Raw genomic sequence first — 27,923 nt, 5'->3', positions numbered from 1 at the left:
ACCTAAATGTATACAATTTTTGCCAATCATACCTCAATAAAACTGAAAAAAAAATAAGAACTTCTCTTTAACTGTGAACACCATTTTAGTTGACGGCCGTATCTGAGGCTGTGCTCCCACTAGCTCACGTTTATTCGTTTGCTCTTTAATTTTGGAAACCTTGGCCTTTTTTTTTTAATATTGATATGATCATTATAAGATCTAGAATACTGTGACTTGTTTAAATCATATAAGCAGAGAATTAAAATGAGGCCCTCTGAATTAAATTTTTAAAACCCTGACTTTATTCATTTAGGAGCATCTTCATTTAAATTAGTTTTCTCAAGTTCCTTGTTAACCTTTGCAATAATAATTCTATTTCTCACCTTTTCAGTTAAAAGTATTGCTCATTACTTTTTATCATTTTCCTTGTCTTTTTTCTTTCTACTTATATTCTCATAAATAGGGAAATAATTTTATTGATGTTGTGATTCAGTTTCATCATCACCTAACTTAAGAACCTTATTTCTTCTTTCATTGTTATATTATATCCAGATGTTTTCTGTTTCTTCTATTCACCTGGTCATGGATTATAATTTACCATTTTTTCTTTCTAATGTTTTCATACTTTCACTCCTCTGTAAAATTTGAGCTTAATATTCTTCAAACTTCTTTCCAGAAAAAAATCTGACTTTTCTGTGTCTACTGTGTTTCTCAGCTCTGCAGACAGTTATTTGAGGCTTCTCTGACTGAACTACCTGTCTGACTCAATTTCCTTCCTGCCTGCCATAGTAATTATTAATAATGGTCTTTACAGATGTCTTCTTTTCTCCTTTTCTTTTTTGTCAGCTCAATTTTTCTTTTCTTTTTTGAGGCACTGAAGGAGGTCGTTTTGTTTATTGTTTTGGTCTGGGCATTTTTATTCTTTAAATCTTCTACTGGTAATTTTCTCTACAATTATCTATTTGGAGAGCTCTCACTGCATCCTACTACTGGTTATTCTGTATTCTCTTTCACATCTTGCTTTAGACTCAGAGTGCTGCTTTGATACCTTGATTAATCTTCTCTTTTTCTAAAAATCAGATATAATTTAGGACAATGATTTGCCACCACTGGAGATATATGAAACCATATGCAATGTATAGTAAAAGTCAACATGTTATAAATGTTAGGGATATTTAGCTCTAAAAGGGAATATTCTAAAGGGGAAAACACTCAAGTGAATGTAATTCTGTAAAGTTTGTTAAAAAGAAAGATAGTCACTTTATTACTCAAATCTAAGAGTTACTAGTGACATTGCTAACATCATCACTGAACGTTGGATGGAAGCCTTTATGGAGCAAACAAAATTTTTAATAGACATGGAAAAGTGGATTGGGAATTCTCTGGTAGTCCAGTGGTTAGGACTTGGCACTTTCACTACTGGGGCCCCAGGTTTTACCCTGGCCCTGGTCAGGGAACTAACATCCCACAGGCCACATCACATGGCCAAAAAACAAAAGAACGAGTGCGTTAACTTGAACAGAAAAAGAAGGGAAGAGGAATGAGTGGAAATGGGAAGGACCTGCTCAGGAAATAAAGGCAGTAGTCAACTGAAACCACATGGTTATTCAGTGCAATGAAAAATGAAGTTGGAAAACTAGGAAGCCAAGCTGCCTGAGGATTTAACTACCAGATAAATTAAATGTGAGGGTAAAGAGATCAAAGATAAGAAAATGGAAGACCAGGTAAGAGGCAATGACAATCACATGAGTAACAGTTAAGGCAGTTTGGAGAAGAAACTGGTAAATTTGGTTTTATACTGTTTGAGTTGTAGCTGACAGTAGAAGATTTGAGTAGAAAAGTCCACTAGGCAATCAGATATGTAAATTAGAGTTCAAAAGAGGAGAAATGGCTGGAATTCTATATTTGACAGTTACATGGTTGGAAGTTAGCTCAGTTGGTAAAGAATCCACCTGCAATGCAGAGACCCTGGTTTGATTCCTGGGTCAGGAAGATACACTGGAGAAGGGACAGGCGACCCACTCCAGTATTCTTGGGCTTCCCTTGTGGTTCAGCCGGTAAAGAATCCGCCAGCAATGCGGGAGACCTGGGTTCGATCTCTGGGTTGGGAAGACACCCTGGAGAGGGGAAAGGCTACCCACTCCAGTATTCTTGCCTGAAGAATTCCATGGACTATACAGCCCATGGGGTCGTAGAGTCAGACACAACTAAGTGACTTTCACAACTTTCCCTTTCACTGGTTGGAAGTAACAATTGAAGAAAAAAGATAATACAGAACTAAAAGCATCTTAGGGAGCACCCACTTTCAGAGGATGAAAGAAAGAAGTGAGATAAATTTCTCTGTTAAAGATGCAGAGATTTACTGACTGGGGTGGGGGGTGGCTGGGAGGGATTTTTATCTCCAGTCTCTCCATTTCCTGACACACAGCTCAAACCCACATTGCTTATATCAACTCTGATCATTCATTATCACTATTTAACACGAGTCTTCAATGTTGTGGGAAAATACACTGCAATTTTTAAATTAACAAAATTTCTTCTATAGAATAAAATTCAAGAATTATGATTACCTTCCAAACAAAGCTGGATAAAATTTCTGCATGCTTTAGGAGCTTCTTTTGACCACAATTCTATATCAATATCTCCAGCTGTAGTTTTCAATAAAACCTGTAGAAAGCATATAAAATCATTAAGTTATCATTTTGTTTCATAATGAGTTTATTGGCTGCTCAACATAAAGTATTCACTACTGAATTTTCAACTTTAAAACAAAAATGAGAAACTTTGCTTGGTTTCTGTTATTATACTCAAAAACTTCAAATAGTCAGTACAAGTTACTCTATTTCTATCTTTTAAATACTATTTTCAGAAGTAATTTATGCTTTAAGAAAAAATAACACAAATATTTTTTAATCACAGAAACAACTGCATTCATTTAAAAATCAATACTGTAAACTTGCTTTAATTTTAAAAGTTTTCCACATCATTTCTTCCAATAAAATTGGTATAACAAATTAAGACATTAAAGAACAATGATCCCATGAAACTACGGCACTATAAGACGATTTTACAATTATCTTTTAATGTATGAACAGTTGACCTCTTCATTCACAATCACGCCATTTCTAATTTACAAAGGAACATTCTTAATGCAATTCTGGGTTGTATATTAGGGATCAAACCTGTGTCTCCTACACTGGCAGGCGGATTCTTTACCACTGAGCCACCAGGGAAGCCCCTTAAAAGTACTGTCAACAGTAAATAAAATCCTTTGATAGTCTCCTTTCCACAGTTCATGAAGGCAGTTACTCCTTGGTGCAAGCATCCATTTTGCAGGAACCAAAATCCCTACTGAGTCCACAGGAAGAAACAGCTTATAACAGTCTTATTAACAACCACAAACAACCAAAAAGAACAGAAAGCTCTAAATCTGAACACCCTGGCACAGCTGAGTCCAACTTCTCTAGTATCACTTCCCCCACACACCCAGCCCTCAGTGTATCAAAGTAGAACAGAGTTCACTGTCAATCAGTGATTAAAGGTCCATGACACATGACCATCACCATCACTTTTGCTACAATTGCCTTTCAGTTTCTGCTTCAGAAGCCCAAATTACACTGCCATAATGTATATAACATTGAATGTATTGTATCTTTTTGGGCTTTTACCGCTACATAGTTCTCTTGTAATTATATAACTGGGGGTGGAGGAGGTGACAATATCTATACTGTGGTAGATTTTAAAATGGTTTCCTGGGACTTCCCTGGTGGTCCAGTGACTAAGACTCTGTGCTCCCAATGCAGGGGGCCCGGGTCTGATCCGTGGTCAAGGAACTAGCTCCCACATGCCACAACTAAGACTCCACATGCCAAAACTAAAGATCTCACCTGTTGCAACTAACACCCAGCACAGTCAAATAAACAGATACATTTAAAAAAATAAAATAAAATAAAATGCTTTCCTTAGCCCTTAAAGAAATATAAAAGAACCAAAAGCACTAATGTGCATGATTTTCTCAACCCTTTATACTTTCTCTACAAAAAGAAGGGGACATTTGTTGAGTGCCTCCCATGTGCCAGCTTCTGTGCCAGACACTTTACATATCCTATCTCATTTAATCCTCATCTGCAAGGTAGGTATCATTACTCCTATTTATGAAGAAATCAGAGACTCAGATAAAGTCAATTTATCCAGGGTCTACAGTGAACACACTTAAACCAAAGACTATCTAATGCAAAGCCCGTGCTTATTCTATTTCACCATACTGCCTCCACAGAGTTCTCCATAAATTCCATACTATGCTGGAAAAAAAAGTCCATCAAACTCTAGGGCACCATCACATGTTGCAAAATAAATGTCCAAGTTACCCTGGTCACAAATGATTTGAGTAGAGAACAGTGTCTAAGTCAAAAGCACTCACTTTTGACTCATACTGCTTTGCATATGAGCATTTTCAGGCATACCTCTGAGACATCACAGGTTTGGTTTTACACCACTACAACAAACTGAGTATTGCAAAAAAGTGAGTCACATAAAGTTTTTGGTTTCTCAGTGTGTACAGAAGTTATGTTTACTCTATAGTGTATGCAACAGCATTATGTCTGAAAAGACAAAGTTGCAAACCTTAATTTTAAAATACTTTATTATTAAAAACTGCCAATCTACATGTAAGCCTTTAGCGAATCATAATCTTTTCGCTGGTGGAGGGCTTAAAATGTTGCAAGAATTACCCAAATGTGACCCCAAGACACAAAGTGAACAAATGCTGTTGGAAAAATGCCAAGAGGCTTGCTTTTATAAGTGCATCACTTTGCTGTATACCTGAAACTAACACAACATTGTACATCAACTATACTTCAATTAAAAAAAAAAAAGAATAATTGAACAACCAATGGATCGTTGAAGAAATCAAAGGAAAAAAAATACCTAGGGACAGAAATACCAAACCTTATGGGGTACAACAAAAGTGTTTTTAAGAGAGAAGGTCATAGCAATATAGGCCAAACTCAAGAAACAAGACAATCTAAAACAATCTAACTTTACACCTAGATGAACTAGAAAAAGATGAACAAATGAAGTCAAAAGTTAGTAGAACAAAGGAAATAATAAAGATCACAGTATAAATAAATGAAATAGAGACTAAAAAACAATAGAACAGATCAATGAAGCTAACAGCTATCTCAGGGATGCAACAGTGGCTCAATATTTGCAAATCAACCAATGAGTTACACCACACCAACAAAACAAACAGATTTCTTTGTACGAATAAAACTACAATCAGTTCAGTTCAGTCGCTCAGTCATGTCCAACTCTTTGCAACCCCATGAATTGCAGCACGCCAGGCCTCCCTATCCATCACCAACTCCCAGAGTATACCCAAACCCATGTCCATAGAGTCAGTGATGCCATCCAACCATCTCATCCTCTGTCGTCCCCTTCTCCTCCTGCCCCCAATCCTTCCCAGCATCAGGGTCTTTTCCAATGAGTCAACTCTTCGCATGAGGTGGCCAAAGTATTGGAGTTTCAGCTTCAACATCAGTCCTTCCAATGAACATCCAGGACTGATCTCCTCTAGGATGGACTGATTGGATCTCTTTGCAGTCCAAGGGACTCTCAAGAGTCTTCTCCAGCACCACAGTTCAAAAGCATCAATTCTGCAGCGCTCAGCTTTCTTCACCGTCCAACTCTCACATCCATACAGGACTACTGGAAAAACCATAGCCTTGACTAGACAGACTTTTGTTGGCAAAGTAATGTCTCTGCTTTTAAATATGCTATCTAGGTTAGCCATAACCTTCCTTCCAAGGAGTAAGCGTCTTTTAATTTCATGGCTGCAATCACCATCAGTAGTGATTTTGCAGCCCCAAAAAATAAAGTCTGACACTGTTTCCACTGTTTCCCCATCTATTTCCCATGAAGTGATGGGACCAGATGCCGTGATCTTAGTTTTCTGAATGTTGAGCTTTAAGCCAACTTTTTCCTCTCTTTCACTTTCATCAAGAGACTCTTTAGTTCTTCTTCACTTTCTGCCATAAGGGTGGTGTCATCTGTATATCTGAGGTTATTGATATTTCTCCTGGCAATCTTGATTCCAGCTTGTGCTTCCTCCAGCCCAGCGTTTCTCATGATGTACTCTGCATAGAAGTTAAATAAGCAGGGTGACAATATACAGCCTTGACGTATTCCTTTTCCTATTTGGAACCAGTCTGTTGTTCCATGTCCAGTTCTAACTGTTGCTTCCTGACCTGCACACAGGTTTCTCAAGAGACAGGTCAGATGGTCTGGTATTCCCATCTCTTTCAGAATTTTCCACAGTTTATTGTGATCCACACAGTCAAAGGCTTTGGCATAGTCAGTAAAGCAGAAATAGATGTTTATGACCCAGCAATTCCACTACTGGACATCTACGCTGGGAAAACCTAACTGAAAAAGACACATGCACCCCAATGCTCATGGCAGCAACATTTATAGCAGCCAGAACACAGAAGCAACTTAGACGTCCATCAACAGATGAACGGATAAAGAAGCTGTGGTGCATATATACACAATGGAATATTACTCGGCCATAAAAAGGAACACATTTAGATCAGTTCTAGTGAGGTGGATGAACTTAGAGCCTGTTATACAGAGTGGAGTAAGTCAGAAAGAGAAAAAAATCATGTATTAATTCATATATATGGAATCCAGAAAAATGGTACTGATGAACCTATTTGCAGTGTAGGAATAGAGACATAGACATTGAGAACACTTGTGAACATAGTGGGTGAAGGAGAGGGTGGGACAAATTGAGAAAGTAGCACTGAATGAAATATATACATTTCCATATGTAAAATAGATAGCCAGTGGGAAGCTGCTGTATAACATAAGCAGCTCAACACAGTACTCTGTGATAACCTAGAGGGGTGGGATGAGGTGGGGGGGTGGAGGAGAGGTTCAAGAGGGAGGGGACATATGTATACTTATGGCTGATTCACGTTGCCCTATGGCAGAAACCAACACAACATAGTAAAGCAATTATCCTCTAATTAAAAATAAATTTGAAAAAACCCAAAAGATAAAAATCAAATGATCATCTCAATGGATGAATAAAGAGCTCTGGAAGAAAGTTAACATCGATTTATGGTAAAAAGTCTCAACAAAGTCGATAAAGAAGGAATGCACTTCAGTGAGATGAAGGTCATACATGACAAACCCACAGCTGGTATCATACTCAACAGTGAAAAGCTGAAAGCTTTTCTTCTAACGTACAAGACAAGGATGCCCACTCTCTCCACTTTTAGTCAACACAGTACCAGTAGTCCCAGACACAACAATTAGGCAGGACAAAAAATAAAAGGCATCAAAATTGGAAAGGAAAAAGTAAAACTGTCACTATTTGCAGTTGTCAAGATACTATATAGAAAACTCTAAAGACTCCAGCAAAAAACAAACAAGCATGTTAGAACCAAAGAATGAATTCAGTTAAAATTCAACACACAAAATTAACATACAAAAATATACTGCATTCTTATACACTAATAATGAACTATCAGAATGAGAAATCAAGGAAAGACTCCAATTTATAAATGCACTAAAAAAGAAAAACAAAAACTAGGGATAAATTTAACCAAGGAAGCAAAAGATCTGTACACTCAAAACTGTAAGACACAGATGATAAAACTGAAAATGACATAAAATAAGTGGGAAGATATTTTGTGTTCATGGATAGGTCTTCCTATCCACGATTTAAATACTTTAAAATGTCCATACTAGGTCCTAAGATGGCAGAGGAATAGGACAGGGAGACCACTTTCTCCCCCACAAATTCATCAAAAGATCATTTGAACACTGAGCAAATTCCACAAAACAACTTCTGAACGCTGGCAGAGGACACCAGGCACCCAGAAAGGCAGCTTATTGTCTTCAAAAGGAGGTAGGACAAAATATAAAAGATAAAAAGAGAGACAAAAGAGTTAGGGATGGAGACCCATCCTGGGGAGGGAGTCGTGAAAGAGGAGAAGTTTCCAAACACCAGGAAACTCTTTCACTGGCGGGTCTGTGGGAAGTTTTGGAATCTCAGGGGGCAACATAACTGGGAGGAAAAAATAAATAAATAAAACCCACAGATTACACGCCTAACCGCAACTCCCAGCAGAGAAGTAGCCCAGACGCTCACGTCCGCCACCAGCAAGCAGGGGCTGAACAGGGAGGCCCAGGCTGCATTGCTTAGGGTAAGGACTGGGCCTGAATGCCCAGAGGACAATCTGAGGGAGCTAACATGAGATAGAAACCCAAACTGTGGGATAGCCAGAGAGAGAGAAAGAGAGAAAAAAAAGAGAGAGAACTTTCCTGCAAGAAGTTCTAACCTAAGGCACTGCCAGGCCAGCTTACAGAACAAAGGACTGAGCCAATACCAGAGGAGAGATAGCCAGCTGTGGCCCAGCCCCACTGGAGGCAGAGAGGCAGGCGGGTGACAGCCAGAACCGGAAAGGGGCAATCTTAGCCCCAGAGACAGCATCCTCTACCAAATTGTGAGCAGGCTTTCAGTTGCTAACCAAGTCTTCCTGGGATCCTGGATGATTGACATCCACTAGGAGGGTCACAGCCAGAGATCAGCTCCCTAGAGGAGACACACCTGAGACAGCACTCCCACTGCAAACCCAGGAAACTGAGCAGCTGGGACCAGGGAGGTGATAAGACACACCACCCCACCTGGGGAGAGTGCACTCACCAAGCACCTGGTTGCCTGAGCTGCTCGGACCTGGGGAGGGCACAAAATGCAGGCCCAACTGAGTCTGTGTCTTTGTGGCGTACCTGAGAACCTGAACCTGAGCAGCTTAGACCTGGGAAGTGCATGCAACCCAGGGCCCACTTTAGACAGTTCCCCTGCAGAGCAACCTGGAGCCTGAGCAGTGTAGACTGGGAAAGCACACATGCCGTGAGCGGGGGCAAACCCAGTGTGGCCCAGACACAGCGAACACTCCCCACACACGCCAGTGGTACTTGTTTGCAGTGTTCCTCCCTCCCCACAGCACAACTGAACAAGTGAGCCTAAATAAGTGACCACCTTCACTCCCTTGTGTCAGGGTGGAAATTAGACACTGAAGAGATTTGCAAATGGAAGAAGCCAAAATAAACAGAGGGAACTGCTCTGGAACTGACAGGTGCAACAGATTAAAACCCTGTAGTTAGCACCGACTACATTGGAAGGGGCCTATAGACCTCAAGAAGAAGTATAAGCTGGAACAAGGAACTATCCAAAAATGAACTGACCCCACACTGCCCACAACAGCTCCAGAAAAATTCCTGGATATATTTTACTATTATCATTTTTTAAATTGTTTTTTTATTTTTAAGTCCTTTATTACTCCTTTAATTTTCATTTTTATAATCTACGATTACCTTGCAAAAAAAAGACCCTACTTTTAAAGCAAATTTCATATGTATTTTTTTATAATTTTTGTGACTTTGTTTTTTTTTAATATTGTATTTTTGAGAGCCTAACCTCTACTCTAGATTTTTAATCTTTGCTTTTTTGTATTTGTTATCAATTTTGTACCTTTAAGAATCCAATCTTCAGTCCCCATTTTTACTTAGGAGTGTGATTACTGGCTTGATTGCCCTCTCCCCCTTTTAACTCTCCTTTTTCTCCCTAGGTCACCTCTACCTCCTCCCTCCCCCTTCTCTTCTCTACCCAACTCTGTGAATCTCTTTGGGTATTCCAGGCTGAGGAGAACACTTAGGGAACTGATTACTGGCTAGATCTGTCTCTCCCCTTTTGATTCCCCCTCTTCTCCTCCTGATCACCTCTACCTCCCTTCTCCCTCTGCTCTTCTCCATGTTAACTCTAGAGAACCTCTCTGGGTGTCCCTCACTGTGGAGAATCCTTTCTCCATTAACATAGATGTTCTATTATCAGTGAGTATGGATGGAGAAGTCTTGAGGCTACTGTAAGAATAAGACTGAAAACCAGAGGCAGGAAGCTTAAACCCAAAACTTGAGAACACCAGAAAACTCCAGACTCCAGGGAACATTAATCGAAAAGAGCCCATCCAAAAGCATCCATAGCTACACTGAAACCAACTCTGCCCAAGAGCCAACAAGTTCCAGAGCAAGACATATCACGCTAATTCTCCAGCAACGCAGGAACACAGCCCAGAGTATTAATATACACGCTACGCAAAGTCACACCAAACCCATAGACACCTCAAAACTCACTACTTGACACTTCATTGCACTCCAGTGAGAGGCGATCCAGCTCCACCCACCGGAACACAGATGCAAGCTTCCCTAATCAGGAAACCTTGACAAGCCACTCCTCCAACCCCACCCACAGGGAGGAACCTCCACAATAAAGAGGAACCGCAAACTTCCAGCATACAGAAAGGCCACCCCAAACACAGCAATCTAAACAAGATGAAAAGGCAGAGAAATATTCAGCAGGCAAAGGAACATGATAAAATGCTCACCAAACCAAAGAGGAGGAGATAGGGAGTCTACCTGAAAAAGAATTCAAAATAATGATTGTAAAAATGATCCAAAATCTTGAAAACAAAATGGAGTTACAGATAAATAGTCTGGAGGCAAGGATTAAGAAGATGCTAGAAATGTTTAACAAGGATCTAGAAAAAACAAAAAAGAGTCGATCAATAATGAATAATGCAATAACTGAAGTCAAAAACATTCTGGAGGGAAACCAACAGTAGAATAACTGAGGCAGAAGATAGGATAAGAGAGGGGTAAGATAGAATGGTGGAAATGAATGAAGCAGAAAGGTAAAAAGAAAAAAGAATTAAAAGAAATGAGGACAACCTCAGAGACCTCTGGGACAAAGTCAAACACCACAACATTCGAATCATAGGAGTCCCAGAAGAAGACAAAAAGAAAGGCCATGCGAAAATACTTGAGAGGATAATAGTTGAAAACTTCCCTAAAATGGGGAAGGAAATAGCCACCCAAGTCCAAGAAACCCAGAGAATCCCAAACAGGATAAACCTAAGGTGAAACACCCCAACACATATTAATCAAATTAACAAAGATCAAACACAAAGAACAAATATTAAAAGCAGCAACGGAAAAACAACAAATAACAAACAAGGGGATTCCCATAAGAATAACAGCTGATCTTTCAATAGAAATTCTTCAGCCAGAAAGGAATGGCAGGACACACTTAAAGTGATGAAAGAGAAAAATCTACAACCCAGATTACTGTACCCAGCAAGGATCTCATTCAAATATGAAGGAGAAATCAAAAGCTTTACAGACAAGCAAAGGCTGAGAGAATTCAGCACCACCAAACCAGCTCTTCAACAAATGCTAAAGGATCTTCTTTAGACAGTAAACACAGAAAAGGTTTATAAACTCGAACCCAAAACAACAAAATAAATGGCAATGGGATCATACTTATCAATAATTACCTTAAATGTAAATGGGTGGAATGCCCCAACCAAAAGACAAAGAGTAGCTGAATGGATACAAAAACAAGACCCCTATATATGCTGTCTACAAGAGACCCACCTCAAAACAAGGGACACATACCAACTGAAAATGAAGGGCTGGAAAAAGATATTTCACGTAAATGGAGACCAAAAGAAAGCAGGAGTAGCAATACACATATCAGATAAAATAGACTTTGAAATAAAGGCCGTGAAAAGAGACAAGGAAGGACACTACGTAATGATCAAAGGATCAATCCAAGAAGAAAATATAACAATTACAAATATATATGCATCCAACACAGGAGCACCGCAATATGTAAGGCAAATGCTAACAAGTATGAAAAGGGAAATTAACAGAAATACAATAATAGTGGGAGACTTTAATACCCCACTCACACCTATGGATAGATCAACTAAACAGAAAATTAGCAAGGAAACACAAACTTTAAATCATACAATAGACCAGTAAGACCTAATACGTATCTATAGGTATTTCACCCCAAAACAATGAATTTCACCTTTTTCTCAAGTGCACACGGAACCTTCTCCAGGACAGATCACATCCTGGGCCATAAATCTAGCCTTGATAAGTCAAAAAAAATTGAAATCATTCTAAGCATCTTTTCTGTTCACAATGTGCTAAGATTAGATGTCAACTAAAGGAAAAAAAAAAACTATTAAAAATACAAACATATAGAGGCTAAACAAGACAGTTCTGAATAACCAACAAATCACAGAAGAAATCAAAAAAGAAATCAAAATATGCATAGAAATGAATGAAAATGAAAACACAACAACGCAAAACCTATGGGATTCAGTAAAAGCAGTACTAAGGGGAAGGTCACAGCAATACAAGCTTACCTCAAGAAACAAGAGAAAAATCAAATAACTAACCTAACTCTAAACCTAAAGCAACTAGAAAAAGAACCCCAGGGTAAGTAGAAGGAAAGGAATCATAAAAATTAGGACAGAAATAAATGAAAAAGAAACAAAGGGGACCATAGCAAAAATCAACAAAGCTAAAAGCTGGTTCTTTTAGAATATAAATAAAATAGACGAACCATTAGCCAAACTCGTCAAGAAAAAAGGAAGAAGAATCAAATCAACAAAATTAGAAATGAAAATGGAGAAATCACAACAGACAACACAGAAATACAAAGAATCTTAAGAGACTACTATCAGTATCTATATGCCAATAAAGTAGACAACTTGCAAGAAATGAACAAATTCTTAGAAAAGTATAACTTTCCAAAACTGAACCAGGAAGAAATAGAAAATCTTAATAGACCCATCACAAGCATGGAAATCGAAACTGTAATCAGAAATCTTCCAGCAAACAAAAGCCCAGGATCAGCAGTTTCACAGGTGAATTCTATGAACAATTTACAGAAAAGCTAACACCTATGCTACTCAAACTCTTCCAGAAAACTGGAGAGGAAGGTAAACTTCCAAACTCATTTTATGCAGCCACCATCACCCTAATACCACCCTAAAACCAAACTAAGATGCCATCAAAAAGGAAAATTACAGGCCAATATCACTGATGAACATAGATGCCAAAATCCTTAACAAAATTCTAGCAAACAGAATCCAACAACATATTAAAAAGATCATACATCATGGCCATGTGGGCTTCATCCCAGGGATGCAAGGATTCTTTAATATCCACAAATCAATCACTGTGATACCCCACATTAACAAATTGAAAGATAAAAACCATATGATTATATTGATAGATGCAGAGAAAGCCTTTGACAAAATTCAACATCCATTTATGATAAAATCCCTCCAGAAAGCAGGCATAGAAGTAACATACCTCAACATAATAAAAGCCATATATGATAAACCCATACAAACATTATCCTCAATGGTGGAAAACTGAAAGCATTCCCCTTAAATCAAGACAAGGGTGCCACTCTCACCACTACTATTCAACATAGTTTTGGAAGTTTTGGCCACAGCAATCACAGAAGAAAAAGAAATAAAAGGAATCCAGATTGGAAAAGAAGTGAAACTCTCACTGTTTGCAGATGACATGATCCTCTACATAGAAAACCCTAAAGACTCCACCAGAAAATTACTAGAGCTAATTAGTGAATATAGTAAAGTTGCAGGATATAAAATTAACATATAGAAATCCCTTGCATTCCTATACACTAACAATGAGAAAACAGAAAGAGAAATTAAGGAAACAATTCCATTCATCACTACAACAAAAAGAATAAAATACTTAGGAATAAATCTACCTAAAGAAACACAAGACCTATATATAGAAAACTATAAAACACTGATGAAAGAAATCAAAGAGGACACAAATAGATGGAGATATATATCATGTTCATGGATCACAAAAATCAATATAATGAAAATGAGTATACTACTCAAAGCAATCTATAGATTCAATGCAATCCCTATCAAGCTACGAACGGTATTTTTCACAGAACTAGAGCAAATAATTTCACAATTTGTATGGAAATATAAGGAAATGGCAACCCATTCCAATGTTCTTGCCTGGAGAATCCCAGGGACGGGGGAGCCTGGTGGGCTGCTGTCTATGGGGTCGCACAGAGTCAGACACGACTAAAGCGACTTAGCAGCAGTAGCAGCAGTATAAAAAACCTCGGGTAGCCAAAGCAATCTTGAGAAAGAAGAATGGAACTGGAAGAATCAACCTGCCTGACTTCAGACTATACTTCAAAGCTACAGTCATCAAGACAGTATAGTACTGGTACAACGAGAGAAATATAGATCAATGGAACAAAATAGAAAGCCCAGAGATAAATCCACGCACCTATGGACAACTTATCTTTGACAAAGGAGGCAAGAATATACAATGGAGAAAAGACAATCTCTTTAACAAGTGGTGCTGGGAAAACTGGTCCACCACTTGGCTTTTGCACAATGAAGGAAACTATAAAGCAAGGTGAAAATATGGCCTTCAGAATGGGAGAAAATAATAGCAAACGAAGTAACTGGCAAAGAATTAATCTCAAAAATATACAAGCAGCTCATGCAGCTCAATACCAGAAAAATAAACGACCCAATAACAAAATGGGTGAAAGAACTAAACAGACATTTCTCCAAGGAAGACATATAGATAGCTAACAAACACATGAAAAGATGCTCAACATCACTCATTATCAGAGAAATGCAAATCAAAAACAAAATGAGGTACCATCTCACAATGGTCAGAATGGCTGCTATCAAAAAGTCTACAAACAATAAATGCTGGAGAGGGTGCAGAGAAAAGGGAACCCTCTTACACTGTTGGTAGGGATGCAAACTAGCATTGAAACGCGTATAATATCATATGTGAAGCAGATCGCCGGTTCAGGTTCGACGCATGAGACAGGGTGCTCAGGGCTGGTGCACTGGGATGACCCTGGGGGATGGGATCGGGAGGGAGGTGGGAGCAGGATTATGGATGGGGAACACATGTGCACCTGAGGCTCATTCATGTCAATGTAAGGCAAAAACCACTACATTATTGTAAAGTAATTAGCCTCCAATTAAAATTAATTAATTAATTAATTAGAAATACATAAATAATAACAACAAAATAAAGGCCAGAAAGTAAAAGAAAAAAAAATGTCCATACTACCCAAATAATCTATAGAGTTAGTGCAATCCCTATCAAAACTCCAATGGCATTTTTCACAGAATTAGAACAAATAATCCTACAATTTGTATGGAACAACAAAAGATCCCAAATGGACAAAGAAACCTTAAGAAAGAATAACAAACCCAGAGGTATCATGCTCCCTGATTTCAAACTATACTACAAAACTACAGCAATCAAAACAGAATGGTATTGGTATAAAAAAACAGAGGCATAGATCAAAGGAACAGAATAGAAAGCTCAGAAATAAGACCACACTTATATGGTTAATTAGTTTACCATGGAGGCAAGAGTGCATAATGGGGATAGGATACTCTCTTCAATAATCTATGCTGGGAAAACTAAACAGCTGCAAGTAAAAAAGTGAAACTGGATCACTATCATACACCATATATAAAAATAAACTCAAAAGGGACTCAAGACTTGAATGCAAAATCTTCAACCATAAATATTCTAGAAAAAAAGACAAGCAGTAAGCCCCTTTGGTACTGGTCTTAGCAAATTGCTTTTTGGTTTTTTTTTTTTAATCAGATTCCAAAGGCAAGGGAAACAAAGGAAAAAACAACCCAATGGGACTATATGAGCTAACAAGCTTCTGCATAGCAAAGGAAACCATCAACAAAATGAAAACATAACCTACTGAATTGGGAGAAGATATTTGCACATCATATATCTGATAAAGGGTTAATCTCCAAAATATAAAAAGAACTTATATAACATATGTAACAAAAAATCTGTTTAAAAACCATGTATAACGATCTGAATACACATTTTTTCCAAAGAAGACATACAGATGGGCAGCAGGCACATGAAAAGATGCTCAAAATCACTAATCATAAGGTAAATGCAAATCAAAACCACAGTGCGGTATCACCTCACACCCAACAGAATGGTTATTATTAAAAAGATAAGAAATATTCATTGATTAGCTCTAGTAATTTTCTGGTGGAGTCTTTAGGGTTTTCTATGTAGAGGATCATGTTACCTGCAAACAGTAAGAGTTTCACTTCTTTTCCAATCTGGATTCCTTTTATTTCTTTTTCTGCTCTGAAGACCCCACCAGAAAATTACTAGAGCTAATCAATGAATATAGTAAAGTTGCAGGATATAAAATTAACACACAGAAATCCCTTGCATTCCTATACACTAAAAATGAGAAAACAGAAAGAGAAATTAAGGAAACAATTCCATTCACCATCGCAACGAAAAGAATAAAACTCTTAGGAATATATCCACCTGAAGAAACAAAAGACCTATATATAGAAAACTATAAAACACTGATGAAAGAAATCAAAGAGTACACAAATAGATGGAGAAACATACCGTGTTCATGGATTGGAAGAATTAATATAGTGAAAATGAGTATATTACCCAAAGCACTCTATAGATTCCATGCAATCCCTATCAAGCTACGAACAGTATTTTTCACAGAACTAGAACAAATAATTTCACAATTTGTATGGAAATACAAAAAAACCTCGAATAGCCAAAGCAATCTTGAGAAAGAAGAATGGAACTGGAATCAACCTGCCTGACTTCAGGCTCTACTACAAAGCCACAGTCATCAACACAATATGGTACTGGCACAAAGACAGAAATATAGATCAATGGAACAAAATAGAAAGCCCAGAGATAAATCCACGCACCTATGGACACCTTATCTTTGACAAAGGAGGCAAGAATATACAATAGAGAAAAGACAATCTCTTCAACAAGTGGTGCTGGGAAAACTGGTCAACCACTTCTAAAAGAATGAAACTAGAACACTTTCTAACACCATACACAAAAATAAACTCAAAATGGATTAAAGATCTAAGCTTAAGACAAGAAACTATAAAACTCCTAGAGGAAAACATAGGCAAAACACTCTCTGACACAAACCACAGCAGGATCCTCTATGACCCACCTCCCAGAATATTGGAAATAAAAGCAAAAATAAACAAATGGGATCTAATTAAAATTAAAAGCTTCTGCACAACAAAGGAAACTATAAGCAAAGTGAAAAGACAGCTTTCAGAATGGGAGAAAATAATAGCAAACGAAGCAACTGACGAAGGATTATTCTCAAAAATATACAAGAAACTCCTGCAGCTCAATTCCAGAAAAATAAACGACCCAATCAAAAAGTGGGCCAAAGAACTAAACAGACATCTCTCCAAAGAACACATACAGATGGCTAACAAACACATGAAAAGATGCTCAACATCACTCATTATTAGAGAAATGCAAATCAAAACCACAATGAGGTACCATTTCACACCAGTCAGAATGGCTGCTATCCAAAAGTCTACAAGCAATAAATGCTGGAGAGGGTGTGGAGAAAAGGGAACCCTCTTACACTGTTGGTGGGAATGCAAACTAGTATAGCAACTATGGAGAACAGTGTGGAGATTCCTCAAAAAACTGGAAACTGAACCGCCATATGACCCAGCAATCCCACTGCTGGGCATACATACTGAGGAAACCAGAATTGAAAGAGACACGTGTACCCCAATGTTCTTCGCAGCACTGTTTACAATAGCCAGGACATGGAAGCAACCTAGATGTCCATCAGCAGAAGAATGGATAAGAAAACAGTGGTACATACACACAATGGAATATTACTCAGCCATTAAAAAGAATACATTCAAATCAGTTCTAATGAGGTAGATGAAACTGGAGCCTATTATATAGAGTGAAGTAAGCTAGAAAGAAAAACACCAATACAGTATACTAATGCATATACACAGAATTTAGTAAATCAGTAAAGATAACCCTGTATGCGAGACAGCAAAGGAGACACAGATGTATAGAACCGTATTTTGGACTCTATGGGAGAGGGCGAGGGTGGGATGATATGGGAGAATGGCATTGAAACATGTAAATTATCATATGTGAAACAAATCGCCAGTCCAGGTTCGATGCATGATACAGGCTGCTCAGGGCTGGTGTACCAGCATGACCCAGAGGGATGGGATGAGGAGGAAGGTGGGAGGGGGGAACACATGTACACACATGGCAGATTCATGTCAATGTATGGCAAAACCATTACAATATTGTAAAGTAAAAAAATAAATTAATTAGTTAAAAAAATAAAGTAAGGTGCACCATGTTCAAAAAAAAAATGATAAGAAATAACAAGCATTAGCAAAGATATGGAAGAAGGGAATGTCTGTGAACTGTTGGTGGGAATATAAATTGGCACAGCCACTATGGTAACACTGTGGAGTTACTAAACAAATTAAAAATGAACTACCATACTGACCAGCAATTCTACTTTTGAACATTTATCCAAAGAAAAAGAAGACACTAAATAGAAAAGGTATATGTGCCCCTATGTTCACTGAGGCATTATTTACAAAAGCTAGCAAAGTAATGCTCAAAATTCTCCAAGCCAGACTTCAACAGTGTGTGAATGAATAACTTCCAGATGGTCAAGCTGGATTTAGAAAAGGCACAGGAACCAGAGATCAAACTGCCAACATCCACTGGATCATCGAAAAAGCAAGAGAGTTCCAGAAAAACACCTACTTCTGCTTCACTGATTATGCTATAGCCTTTGACTGTGTGGATCACACACATCAAGACTGCCGGGAGAAGTATCAATAACCTCAGATATGCAGATGACCCCACCCTTATGGCAGAAAGTGAAGAAGAACTAAATAGCCTCTTGATGATAGTGAAACAGGAGAGTGAAAACGCTGGCTTAAAACTCAAACATTCAAAAAACGAAAATCATGGCATCCACTTCCATCACTTCCTGGCAAATTGATGGGGAAACAATGGAAACAGTTTTTCTTGGGCTCCAAAATCACTGCAGATGGTGACTGCAGCCATGAAATAAAAAGACGCTTGCTCCTTGGCAGAAAAGCTATAATCAACCTAGACAGCATATTAAAAAGCAGAGACATTACTTTGCCAGCAAAGGTCTGTCTAGTCAAAGCTATGGTTCTTCCAGTAGTCACATATGGATGTGAGAGTTGGAGTATAAAGAAAGCTGAGTGCCAAAGAATTGATGCTTTCGAACTGTGGTGTTGGAGAAGACTCTTGAGAGTCCCTTGGACTGCAAGGAGATCAAACCAGTCAGTCCTAAAGGAAATCAGTCCTGGATATTCATTTGAAGGACTGATGCTGAAGGTGAAGCTCCAATACTTTGGCCACCTGATGTGAAGAACTGACTTAATGGAAAAGATCCTGATGCTGGGAAAGACTGAAGGCAGGAGGAGAAGGGGATGACAGAGGATGAGACGGTTGGATGGCATCATCCATCGATGGACATGAGTTTGAGCAAGTTCCTGGAGGTGGTGATGGACAGGGAAGCCTGCGTGCTACAGTCCATGGGGTCGCAAAGAGTTGGACACAACTGAGTGACTGAACTGAACATAAGGAAATAACTTAAGTGTCCAGTGATGGATGAGGATAAAGAAGACACACACCAGAATACTACTCAGCCATAAAAAAGAAAGGAATATTGCTGTGTGCCACAACATGTATGGAGCTTTAAGAGTATTATGTTAAATGAACTAAGTCAACAGAGAAAGATAAATACCACGTGATTCCATTTACATGTGGACTCTGAAACAGAAACAAATAAAACCCAGACTCTTAGATACAGAAAATAGTCTGGTGGTTGCCAGAAGTGAGAAACAGTGAAAATGGGTGAGAGGTGAGAGGTAGAATAGGTGAAGGGAATCAAGAGGTACAAACATCCAGTTGCATAATAAGTAAGTCACAGGTATGAAAAGTACAGCATAGAGAATACAGTCAATAAAATAGCATTAACTTTGTATGCTGACAAGTGGTAACTAGACTTATTGTGGTGACCATTTTGTAATGTTTCAAATGTTTAATCATGTTGCACACATGAAACTAATAATGTACATCACATATACCATACTTCAATAAAAAATAAAAATAGGGATAATAATATCTTCATAGGTTCGTTGTGAGGACAAAATGCGTTATTATACACAGACTGCTTAGAACAGTACCTGATAGAATAAACGTTCAAAATATGGTAGCTATAATTGCTGTAATTATTATTTTTATAAAAATTTTTGACAACAGTAAACTTATAAAAGTAAATTTATATGGTAAAAACCACATTATGGTTGGGTCACCTTCCTAGCCAGGTTTTCTTAATCTTTTCATTGGTAAGCTACTGAATTAAAAAAGAAGGTACATTGCTCCTCCTTCGGCCACGCATTCCATTTGGCCATAACCACTCTGTCATGTATCAGTGGCTCTTTTCCTTAACACTGACAAGTAAGACAATACTGTGATAATGTTTCTTAAGAATAAAATATATGAGTTAATATAAAATGTAGATTAAATCATCATAATACATAGAAATTTCATCTTCAGTAGATAAGGAAATTTCTGTCAAGGGGTACTTTCTAAGTTGATACTACTCTTTGAAGAGAGAAATTTTGTCCCATTTATTTCAGTACAGACCACTAAACAAACATTCATTAAGCAAACTTATTACATCTGCTTTAAATTCTTTCCAGGCCAAAATTATTTTCTTTTTATTTTTAATTGGAGGATAACTGCCTTACAATATTGTGTTGGCTTCTGCCATACATCAACATGAATCAATCATAGATAAACAGGTGTGCCTTCCCTCTTGAACCTCCCACCTTCCACCCCATCCCACCCCTCTAGGTTGTCACATAGCACTGGTCTGAGTTCTCCAGGCCAAAATTCTTGCCAAGCTGTCTATGGTACAGAATTTTGAAGCTTCAATTCTTCAATTGGTTTTATGCTATAAAAAGCCCAAAACTGGTTTTGAAGGAAAACTTGGGCTATACCTGATATTCTCTCTCAGCCCAATTTTGTTCAGAAGGACAATGTTTAACACAGTTTGCATACACTAATTTGCATGACTTTCATCAATGTATATTTCACTCAACTTATGCTGTGATAATAGGGACAACGCTGGCTTTTCTTTCCACTCCCCACTTTCGCTGACAAAGCCCAGTTCAAAAGATACTTCATCCACGAAGACTTTCTCTACTTTCCCAGTTGCTAACTTCTCAGTAATACTATAGCAAATGCTCCTCTGTCCATTAGAACGCCTAGCAAATATACCATTAGGTTTTTCTTTACCTGCCTGCCTCTAAAACTAAAACCATTAGCTCTTCTAGGGCAGCAACAGGTGTTATCCATCCATCTTCGTAATCCCCGCACCTGGAGCCTAGTAGGCATTCAATAAAGAATTGTAAAACAAATGGCGAAATAGCGATCTCCAAGTTTAGCAAAAGAATGTCAACTTTTAAAACATACTTGGCTTTTTACCTACGACCCTAGAAAACGCATGCAGAGTTAGGTTGAAGCAAAACAAGAACAGTAAGGCCAGGAGGTTGGTAGATGGAGAAATACTGTTGGTTGATGAAGAAATCTCCACTTGAGGACTTTTTCAATTATGTGTTGAGAAGTGCCAGCATATGGCTTTCAGTGCAATCCTGCTCGGAGGCAGAGGTCAAGTTTTTGTAATCTCTTCCAACCCTACAACCCCAGAATTCCTTTAATCAATGAGATACCGCTTTGGGGAGCCCAGGGACCCTAGGTGAGACTCACCTTCCCGTTCGTGGGAGGCTCCTGGATGTAAATGTTGCTCATTCCGGTCAGTGCTCAGGACTCCGCTCCTAAATAGGGATGAGAGCGAACCGCTGGTAACTAGAGCTGTCCACCTATCGGTACACGCTTCCTTAAACTGGGAAGTTGCGGAAAGCTCCAGCCCGTCGATATCCCGCAAGACAGTGGCCCCACAACAAACGCTATCTTTTTCCAAGGCTAGGTCCTCACGGACGCTGCCATGTTCTTCCCGGACCCGAGCACCGCTAATCCTGAAAAGGGGGATTCCAATGGCGTCCAGGGAATTGAGAAGAGAATATTAAACCCCTATAGATTAAGTTAACTTGTATTCCAATTTTTAAAACAACAGTTCGTTAAGTCTTGGTGTTGTTTACTTCACTACACGCGTGTGCAGGTCTCATTCACCCCCTCGAAGCTGGCAGTAATGGCTCGCGCCGTGTGCGTGTACAATACAATTCCCCCGGAAACTGCATCGGCAGCCACCTGGTTCCGCTCTCTCTAGGGGCTTTTGAGGGCCTTCCCCTACTGTCACCCGGGCGCCGCGGCGCGGATGGGAGAAAGACGGCCCCCTCGCTGGGTGTTGTCTTCGCGGCCAGCGGGAAGCGAGCGAACCCTCAGAAGCCTAGGGGTCCTGCGACCCCTCTTACCAACGCCATGGCAATTCCAGGTAAAGACCAACCGCAGGGGTTTGGGCGAGGGAGGGAGTAGGTGGGGTAGGTTAGTGTGCGCTGGGTAAGGAGTAGCGCCCAAGAGTGGAAGCGTTAAAAATATCAGGTACTTTGGGTTTACAAGAAAAATTTTACAGTCCAAAAATAAACTCTAAAGGAAAGAAAAGAAGAAAGAAACTATCTCCCCCGCAGCAGCCCAGCTCCCACTGCCAAAAACGGACTTACGGGAAAAGTATATATAGGGCGGAGTCGGGGAGGGGTGTTTGAGACAGACTCCTATCTGTAGGCCTAGGAGGCAATTGGCCCAGAAAAACTAACCTCAACTTTAGTATGGTTTGAAAATAAAATTTGAGGTGGCAACACTTGGCGGACCCAAGTAGTCGCAGGCATTGTTTGCACTGGAAGTGTCAGGGCTGAAATGAGTCTCTGGGGTTCCACTTCTCTCTCTTCCTGTTACATGTAGTAGCTGTGTGGCCCTGAACCCGTCTTTTTGCCCTTCTGGGCCTCAGTTCCTGCATCTGTTTTTGGTTTTTTTTTTTAAAAAAAAGGAGATGCGTTGATTTATACCTGTGGCTCCTTCCAGTTCTCCTTGCAGGAGCTATTTTGAGAAATATACACCACCACCACCCCTCCCCCACTCAAACATGCAGCTTGGAGATTCACTGTACTTAGAAAAGACGCTGAGAATTGCAGTGGTTCAGAAGCCCTAACTTTGTTTTAACCTGCCCTCCCCAGTATTATTTGACCACGTTTGTTCTGTGGCAGCCTTTGCTGAACTGTACTTTGCACATAGCTGTTACGCATGGGAAGGTTGTGCTGTTCTACCAACTGCAGTTTGGGGAGGATCACACGGGGCACTGTCAGTCAGTTCAGTCCTGTCCCACTCTTCCCAACTCCATGGACTGCAGCATGAAGGCTTCCTGTCCATTACCATCTCTGGGAACTTGCTCAAACTCATGTCCATCGAGTCAGTGATGCCATCCAACCATCTCATCCTCTGTCATCCCCTTCTCCTGCCTTCAATCTTTCCCAGCATCAGGGTATTTTCCAATGAGTCGGTTCTTCGCATCAGGTGGCCAAGTACTGGAGCTTCAGCATCAGCTTCATTCCTTCCAATGAATATTCAGGATTGATTTCTTTTAGGATTGACTGGTTTGATCTCCTTGCAGTCCAAGGGACTCTCAAGAGTCTTCTCCAACACCGCAGTTCAAAAACATCAATGCTTCAGCGCTCAGCTTTCTTTATAGTCCAGCTCTCACATCCATACATGACTATTGGAAAAACCATAGCTTTGACTAGACGGACTTTTGTTGGCAATGTCTCTGCTTTTTAATACGCTCTCTAGGTTGGTCATAGCTTTTTTTCCAAGGAGCAAGCGTCTTTTTAACTTCATGCTGCAGTCACCATCTGCAGTGATTTTGGAGCCCAAGAAAATACAGTCTGTCACTGTTTCCATTGTTTCCCCATCAATTTGCCAGGAAGTGATGGGACCGGATGCCATGATCTTCTTTTTTTCAATGTTGAGTTTTAAGACAGCTTTTTCACTCTCCTCTTTCACTATCATCAACAGGCTGTTCTTCGCTTTCTGCCATAAGGGTGATGTCTTCTGCATATCTGAGATTATTGATATTTCTCCTGGCAGTCTTGATTCCAGCTTGCACTTCATCCAGCCCAGCATTTCGCATAATGTACTCTGCACCTAAGTTAAATGAGCAGGGTAACAATATACAGCCTTGACGTACTCCTTTCCCAATTTTGAACCAGTCTGTTCCATGTCTGGTTCTAAGTGTTGCTTCTTGACCTGCATACAGGTTTCTCAGGAGGCAAGTAAGGTGGTCTCGTATTCCCATCTCTTAAAGAATTTTCCACAGTTTGTCGTGATCCACACAGTCAAAGGCTTTAGCGTAGTCAATAAAGCAGAAGTAGATATTTTTCTCAAACTCTCTTGCTTTTTCTATGATCCAATGAATGTTGGCAATTTGATCTCTGGTTCCTCTGCCTTTTCTAAATCCAACTTGACTATCTGGAATTTCTCAGTTCACGCATGTTGAACCCTGGCTTGCAGAATTTTGAGCATTACTTTGCTAGTGTGTGAGATGAGTGCAATTGTGTGGTAGTTTGAACATTCTTTGGCATTGCCTTTTTTGAGGATTGGAATGAAAACTGACCTTTTCCAGTCCTGTGGCCACTGCTGAATTTTCCAAATTTGCTGGCATTTTGAGTCCAACACTTTAACAGCATCATCTTTTAGGATTTGAAATAGCTCAAACTGGAATTCTAACACCTCCACTAGCTTTGTTTGTAGTGATGCTTCATAAGGCCCACTTGACTTTGCATTCCAGGATGTCTGGCTCTAAGTGAGTGATCACACCATCATGGTTATCTGGGTCACTGAGATCTTGTAGGAGATGAAAGATACACTTATTCATAGACCTGACAATTTTTATTAAAGGCATATTGCATGCTAGGCTCTGTGCTAGGCCCCGGAAATACAGTTGCTCTTCGCAGAGAACTTACAGTTTAGCAGTGAAAAGAAAGTACTAGAAAGTCAGACAGGTGTATGACCGGGAAAATACACAGCCTTGAGGAGCACATAGAAAGGGCATCTAATAGGAGACTGGAGAGTTCAGAAGGACTTTCCAGAGGATGTGGCATTTAGCATGAGACCTGAAGAATTGTGGGAGGGGGAGTTATAGCCAGAGGGACCAGATATGTAAAGGAAGAAGAAATGTGTGAGGAGACGAAATGAAAGATGTGCCCTTTGGATGGAACTCAGTGTACAAACAGAGAGAAGTGAGAAATTAACTGGAGACAGAACAACAGTAGCTAATATTTACTAAGCATTTGCTACATGTCAGATGTGTCAGACACTGTCTCAATCATTGTATTTTTACCTTATTTAACACTGGCACCCACACTGTGAGACAGGTATTACAATTTCCACTCTGCAGTTCAGAATGCTGAGGGACAGAGAAGTCAAGTGAGTAGACTGAGACAGCTAGAAGTGATGGGTCAGTGCAGTTCCTCTGGACCCTTGTGTGCTTATCCATTTTGCCATGTTTTAATATGATTACAAGGCAATTTCCCATTCTTAAAGGAAGTTTTAAGCCATGAGAAGGAGTTTGGATGTTTCCATCAGGACCACAGGAAAAGCTTTAAGGATTTTTAAACGTACTCACCTTTTGGAAAGCGCATTATGGCTGCACGGTAGATTGGAGGAGAGCTAGTTTGGAGGCAGAGTCACCAGTTCAGAGTAACTCTGGTAAGTTATGATGATGCCTCACCAGATGGTCTCAGTAAAAAAGGAGAGAAGTAGATAGATTGGAGATATATTTCTGGTGGTAAAATCACTGATTGATTCATGGTAGGTGAGTAACGTTGGAAATGAGGTACACCTGGGTTTTACTGTTAGGCAGTTGGGTGGGGCTATTTCAGGCAACACCTGAGAAGGAGCAATTTTTAGTGAGATGATGTGTTCAGTTGGGTCTTGTGTTGAGGTGTAGTCATGGAATGGAAATATCTAATAGACACTAAGAGAAAAAATCTGTAGCTTAGGAAGGAAAACAGAATCAAAGAACAATTTGGTGTCATCCACACACTTATAATAGGCCAGGGGAATGAAAGTCTTTGCCCAGGTGGAATGCGTAGAGTGTGAACGGAAGGTCTGTGGCTGGAGCTTGGAGAATATCAACGTGTAAGGGGCCAGCGGAGAAAGTCCAATCTTCACAGTAGACTGCCTAGGCATCCTGATAAGCTGAGTCAGCCTTGGTGGCCTTTGCCACACACAGCTGCATCCTGAGTTGACCTGCTGCCGCTGTTGGTTTCATTATCTGAGCAAGTGTTTTGAGCATTGTGGTATAGGCACATTGGGGGACACAGTGTCACAGCCTGTGTCCTCATAAAACTTAGGTCTAGTCATGAAATGTAATGCACTGCTTAAGAAAGAGGACAAAAATTATTTTTTAAAAAATCCTTATTGAAGTTCCCTTAAACTTAGACCAGAGTTATATATATGTTAACCTTCTTTCAATTCAAAATAATGCTTCAAAGTGTAATCATCTTAAATTGTGCCATTAAGTTAGATGGTTAGACATAGATAAACTGTTTAAACCCAGGAAAAATTGAAATTATAAGCATGATGGCACTGTAAAAGCACAATGCAGGTGCCATTAGAAAATACAGAAAATGTGAAGGTAATTTCTTGGATGATTGATCCAGATAGTGTATTACACAAAAATAGGGCTCCAAAGATTCTGATCATCAGAAAGGACAAGAATGCTCTTTTATTTTTAGGTATACTGCTCATACAGATGTTGTTGTTCAGTCGCTTAGTCATGTCTGACTCGGCGACCCCATGGACTGCAGCACACCAGACTTCCCTGTCCTTCACTGTCTCCTGGAGTTTGCTCAGATTCGTGTCCATTGAGTCAGTGATGCTATCAAACCATCTCATCCTCCGCTGCCCTCTTCTACAGCATGACGTTTTCTGGGTGGTCCTGCTAGTGATTATTACAAAGTATGACTGTAAAGTATCAAGGTTAGTTTCCACAAATGATAATCAACCTCACCTATTTTATGGTCACCTGCTTCAGCTGCTTTTCCATAGCAGTGTGTGTAACCATTGTGTAGGTAACACAATGAAATGTATACTCTTGTTACTTAGTAAAATTTGGACTCGGAGTTGTTATTAAGGAAAGGACATTTTAACACACTGAAACTCAGTGAAGTTGTGGTTTAGTCGCTAAATCATGTCTGACTCTTGAGACCCCAGGTTCCTCTGTCCATGGGGTTTCTCAGGCTAGAATACTGGAAAGGGCTGCCATTTCTTTCTCCAGGGGATCTTCCCATCCCAGGGATTGAACCCTGGTCTCCTGCACTACAGGCAGCTTCTTTACCGCTGAGCCACCAGGGAAGCCACTCAGTGAAGTTGGCTTTCTTTTGAAACTGCTTTTATCGTTCACATTCTTACATTCATGTTAATAATTAACCATTCCCAGTGAAGAGTTACCTGGCTCAAGAGGCAATGTATGTTATTGATGTAGGTGGCAGGAAAACTTTTCTACAACTTGAAGATCACATGTACATAAAAATTTTGAATATTTCCATCACCTCAGGAAGTTTCCTTGTGTCTCTGTCATTTCCCCCTACCCAGCAATCATTGTTTTGTTTTCTTTTGTCCTTTAATTCCCTTTCTTCTAGAGCCTATCATGTTTCAGATAGGCTAATGACATTAGTTTCATAGCTGGCAATTGGGAGCTGTAGAACTTACTGATTTCCAGCTGTTGAAGTATTTTCTTAAGTTTATAACCTCAAAGCAACAAAAATTTGTTGAGAAGCTCCTAGCCACTCTACACCATGCTAGGCACTAAGTTGTATACAAAATGTAGCATGGCCCACATCTGGAGCATCTGGCATTTTTTGCTCCTGTAAGTTCCCTGGGAGGGGAAGGACTCCTACCACTCAACCTCAGCAGAATTCTAGGTTCAGAGGGAGCCTCTGTTAGCACATAATAATGCAAGATGTAAAGGCCTCTACAATTTGCTCCTAAAATCTTCGGATGATGCAATTTTGTTGAAAATCTGCAATGTAGCTTCCCTGAAGAATTTACAAGTGCAATCATTGCCTTTTGTCTATGAATACTTGCATGAGAGCAGCCCGCCT

At 39.5% G+C, this 27,923-nt stretch overlaps 2 protein-coding genes across 20 annotated transcripts in view; one reads left to right on the top strand and one right to left on the bottom strand.

The window, feature by feature from the left end:
- CWC27 (CWC27 spliceosome associated cyclophilin) overlaps positions 1-21,825 on the bottom strand; it is a 256,601-nt gene extending 234,776 nt beyond the window's left edge. For both annotated transcript variants that reach the window (XM_081518289.1, XM_081518290.1), the window contains exons 1-2: positions 21,577-21,825; positions 2,553-2,649 (exon numbers count right to left, since the gene is read on the bottom strand). In XM_081518289.1, coding sequence (XP_081374415.1) covers positions 2,553-2,649; positions 21,577-21,618 — 139 coding nt within the window. In that variant the 5' untranslated portion in view covers positions 21,619-21,825. The remainder of the gene's footprint in view (positions 1-2,552; positions 2,650-21,576) is intronic.
- A 303-nt stretch (positions 21,826-22,128) lies between these two features.
- Positions 22,129-27,923, top strand: part of SREK1IP1 (SREK1 interacting protein 1) — a 374,836-nt gene continuing 369,041 nt past the window's right edge. For 12 of the 18 annotated variants that reach the window (XM_081518356.1, XM_081518349.1, XM_081518346.1 and 9 more), the window contains exon 1: positions 22,129-22,261. In XM_081518356.1, the coding sequence (XP_081374482.1) occupies positions 22,249-22,261 (13 nt within the window). In that variant the 5' untranslated portion in view covers positions 22,129-22,248. Of the gene's footprint in view, positions 22,262-26,555; positions 26,800-27,923 lie in introns of all 18 variants that reach the window. The other 6 variants (XM_081518341.1, XM_081518354.1, XM_081518340.1 and 3 more) reach the window with 1 other exon arrangement.

This window comes from Giraffa tippelskirchi, chromosome 8 (assembly GCF_054371585.1).
Source record: "Giraffa tippelskirchi isolate mGirTip1 chromosome 8, T2T-mGirTip1v1.2.pri, whole genome shotgun sequence".
In the NCBI taxonomy this organism is placed as follows: domain Eukaryota; kingdom Metazoa; phylum Chordata; class Mammalia; order Artiodactyla; family Giraffidae; genus Giraffa; species Giraffa tippelskirchi.
This window is presented reverse-complemented; position numbering and strand designations above follow the sequence as displayed.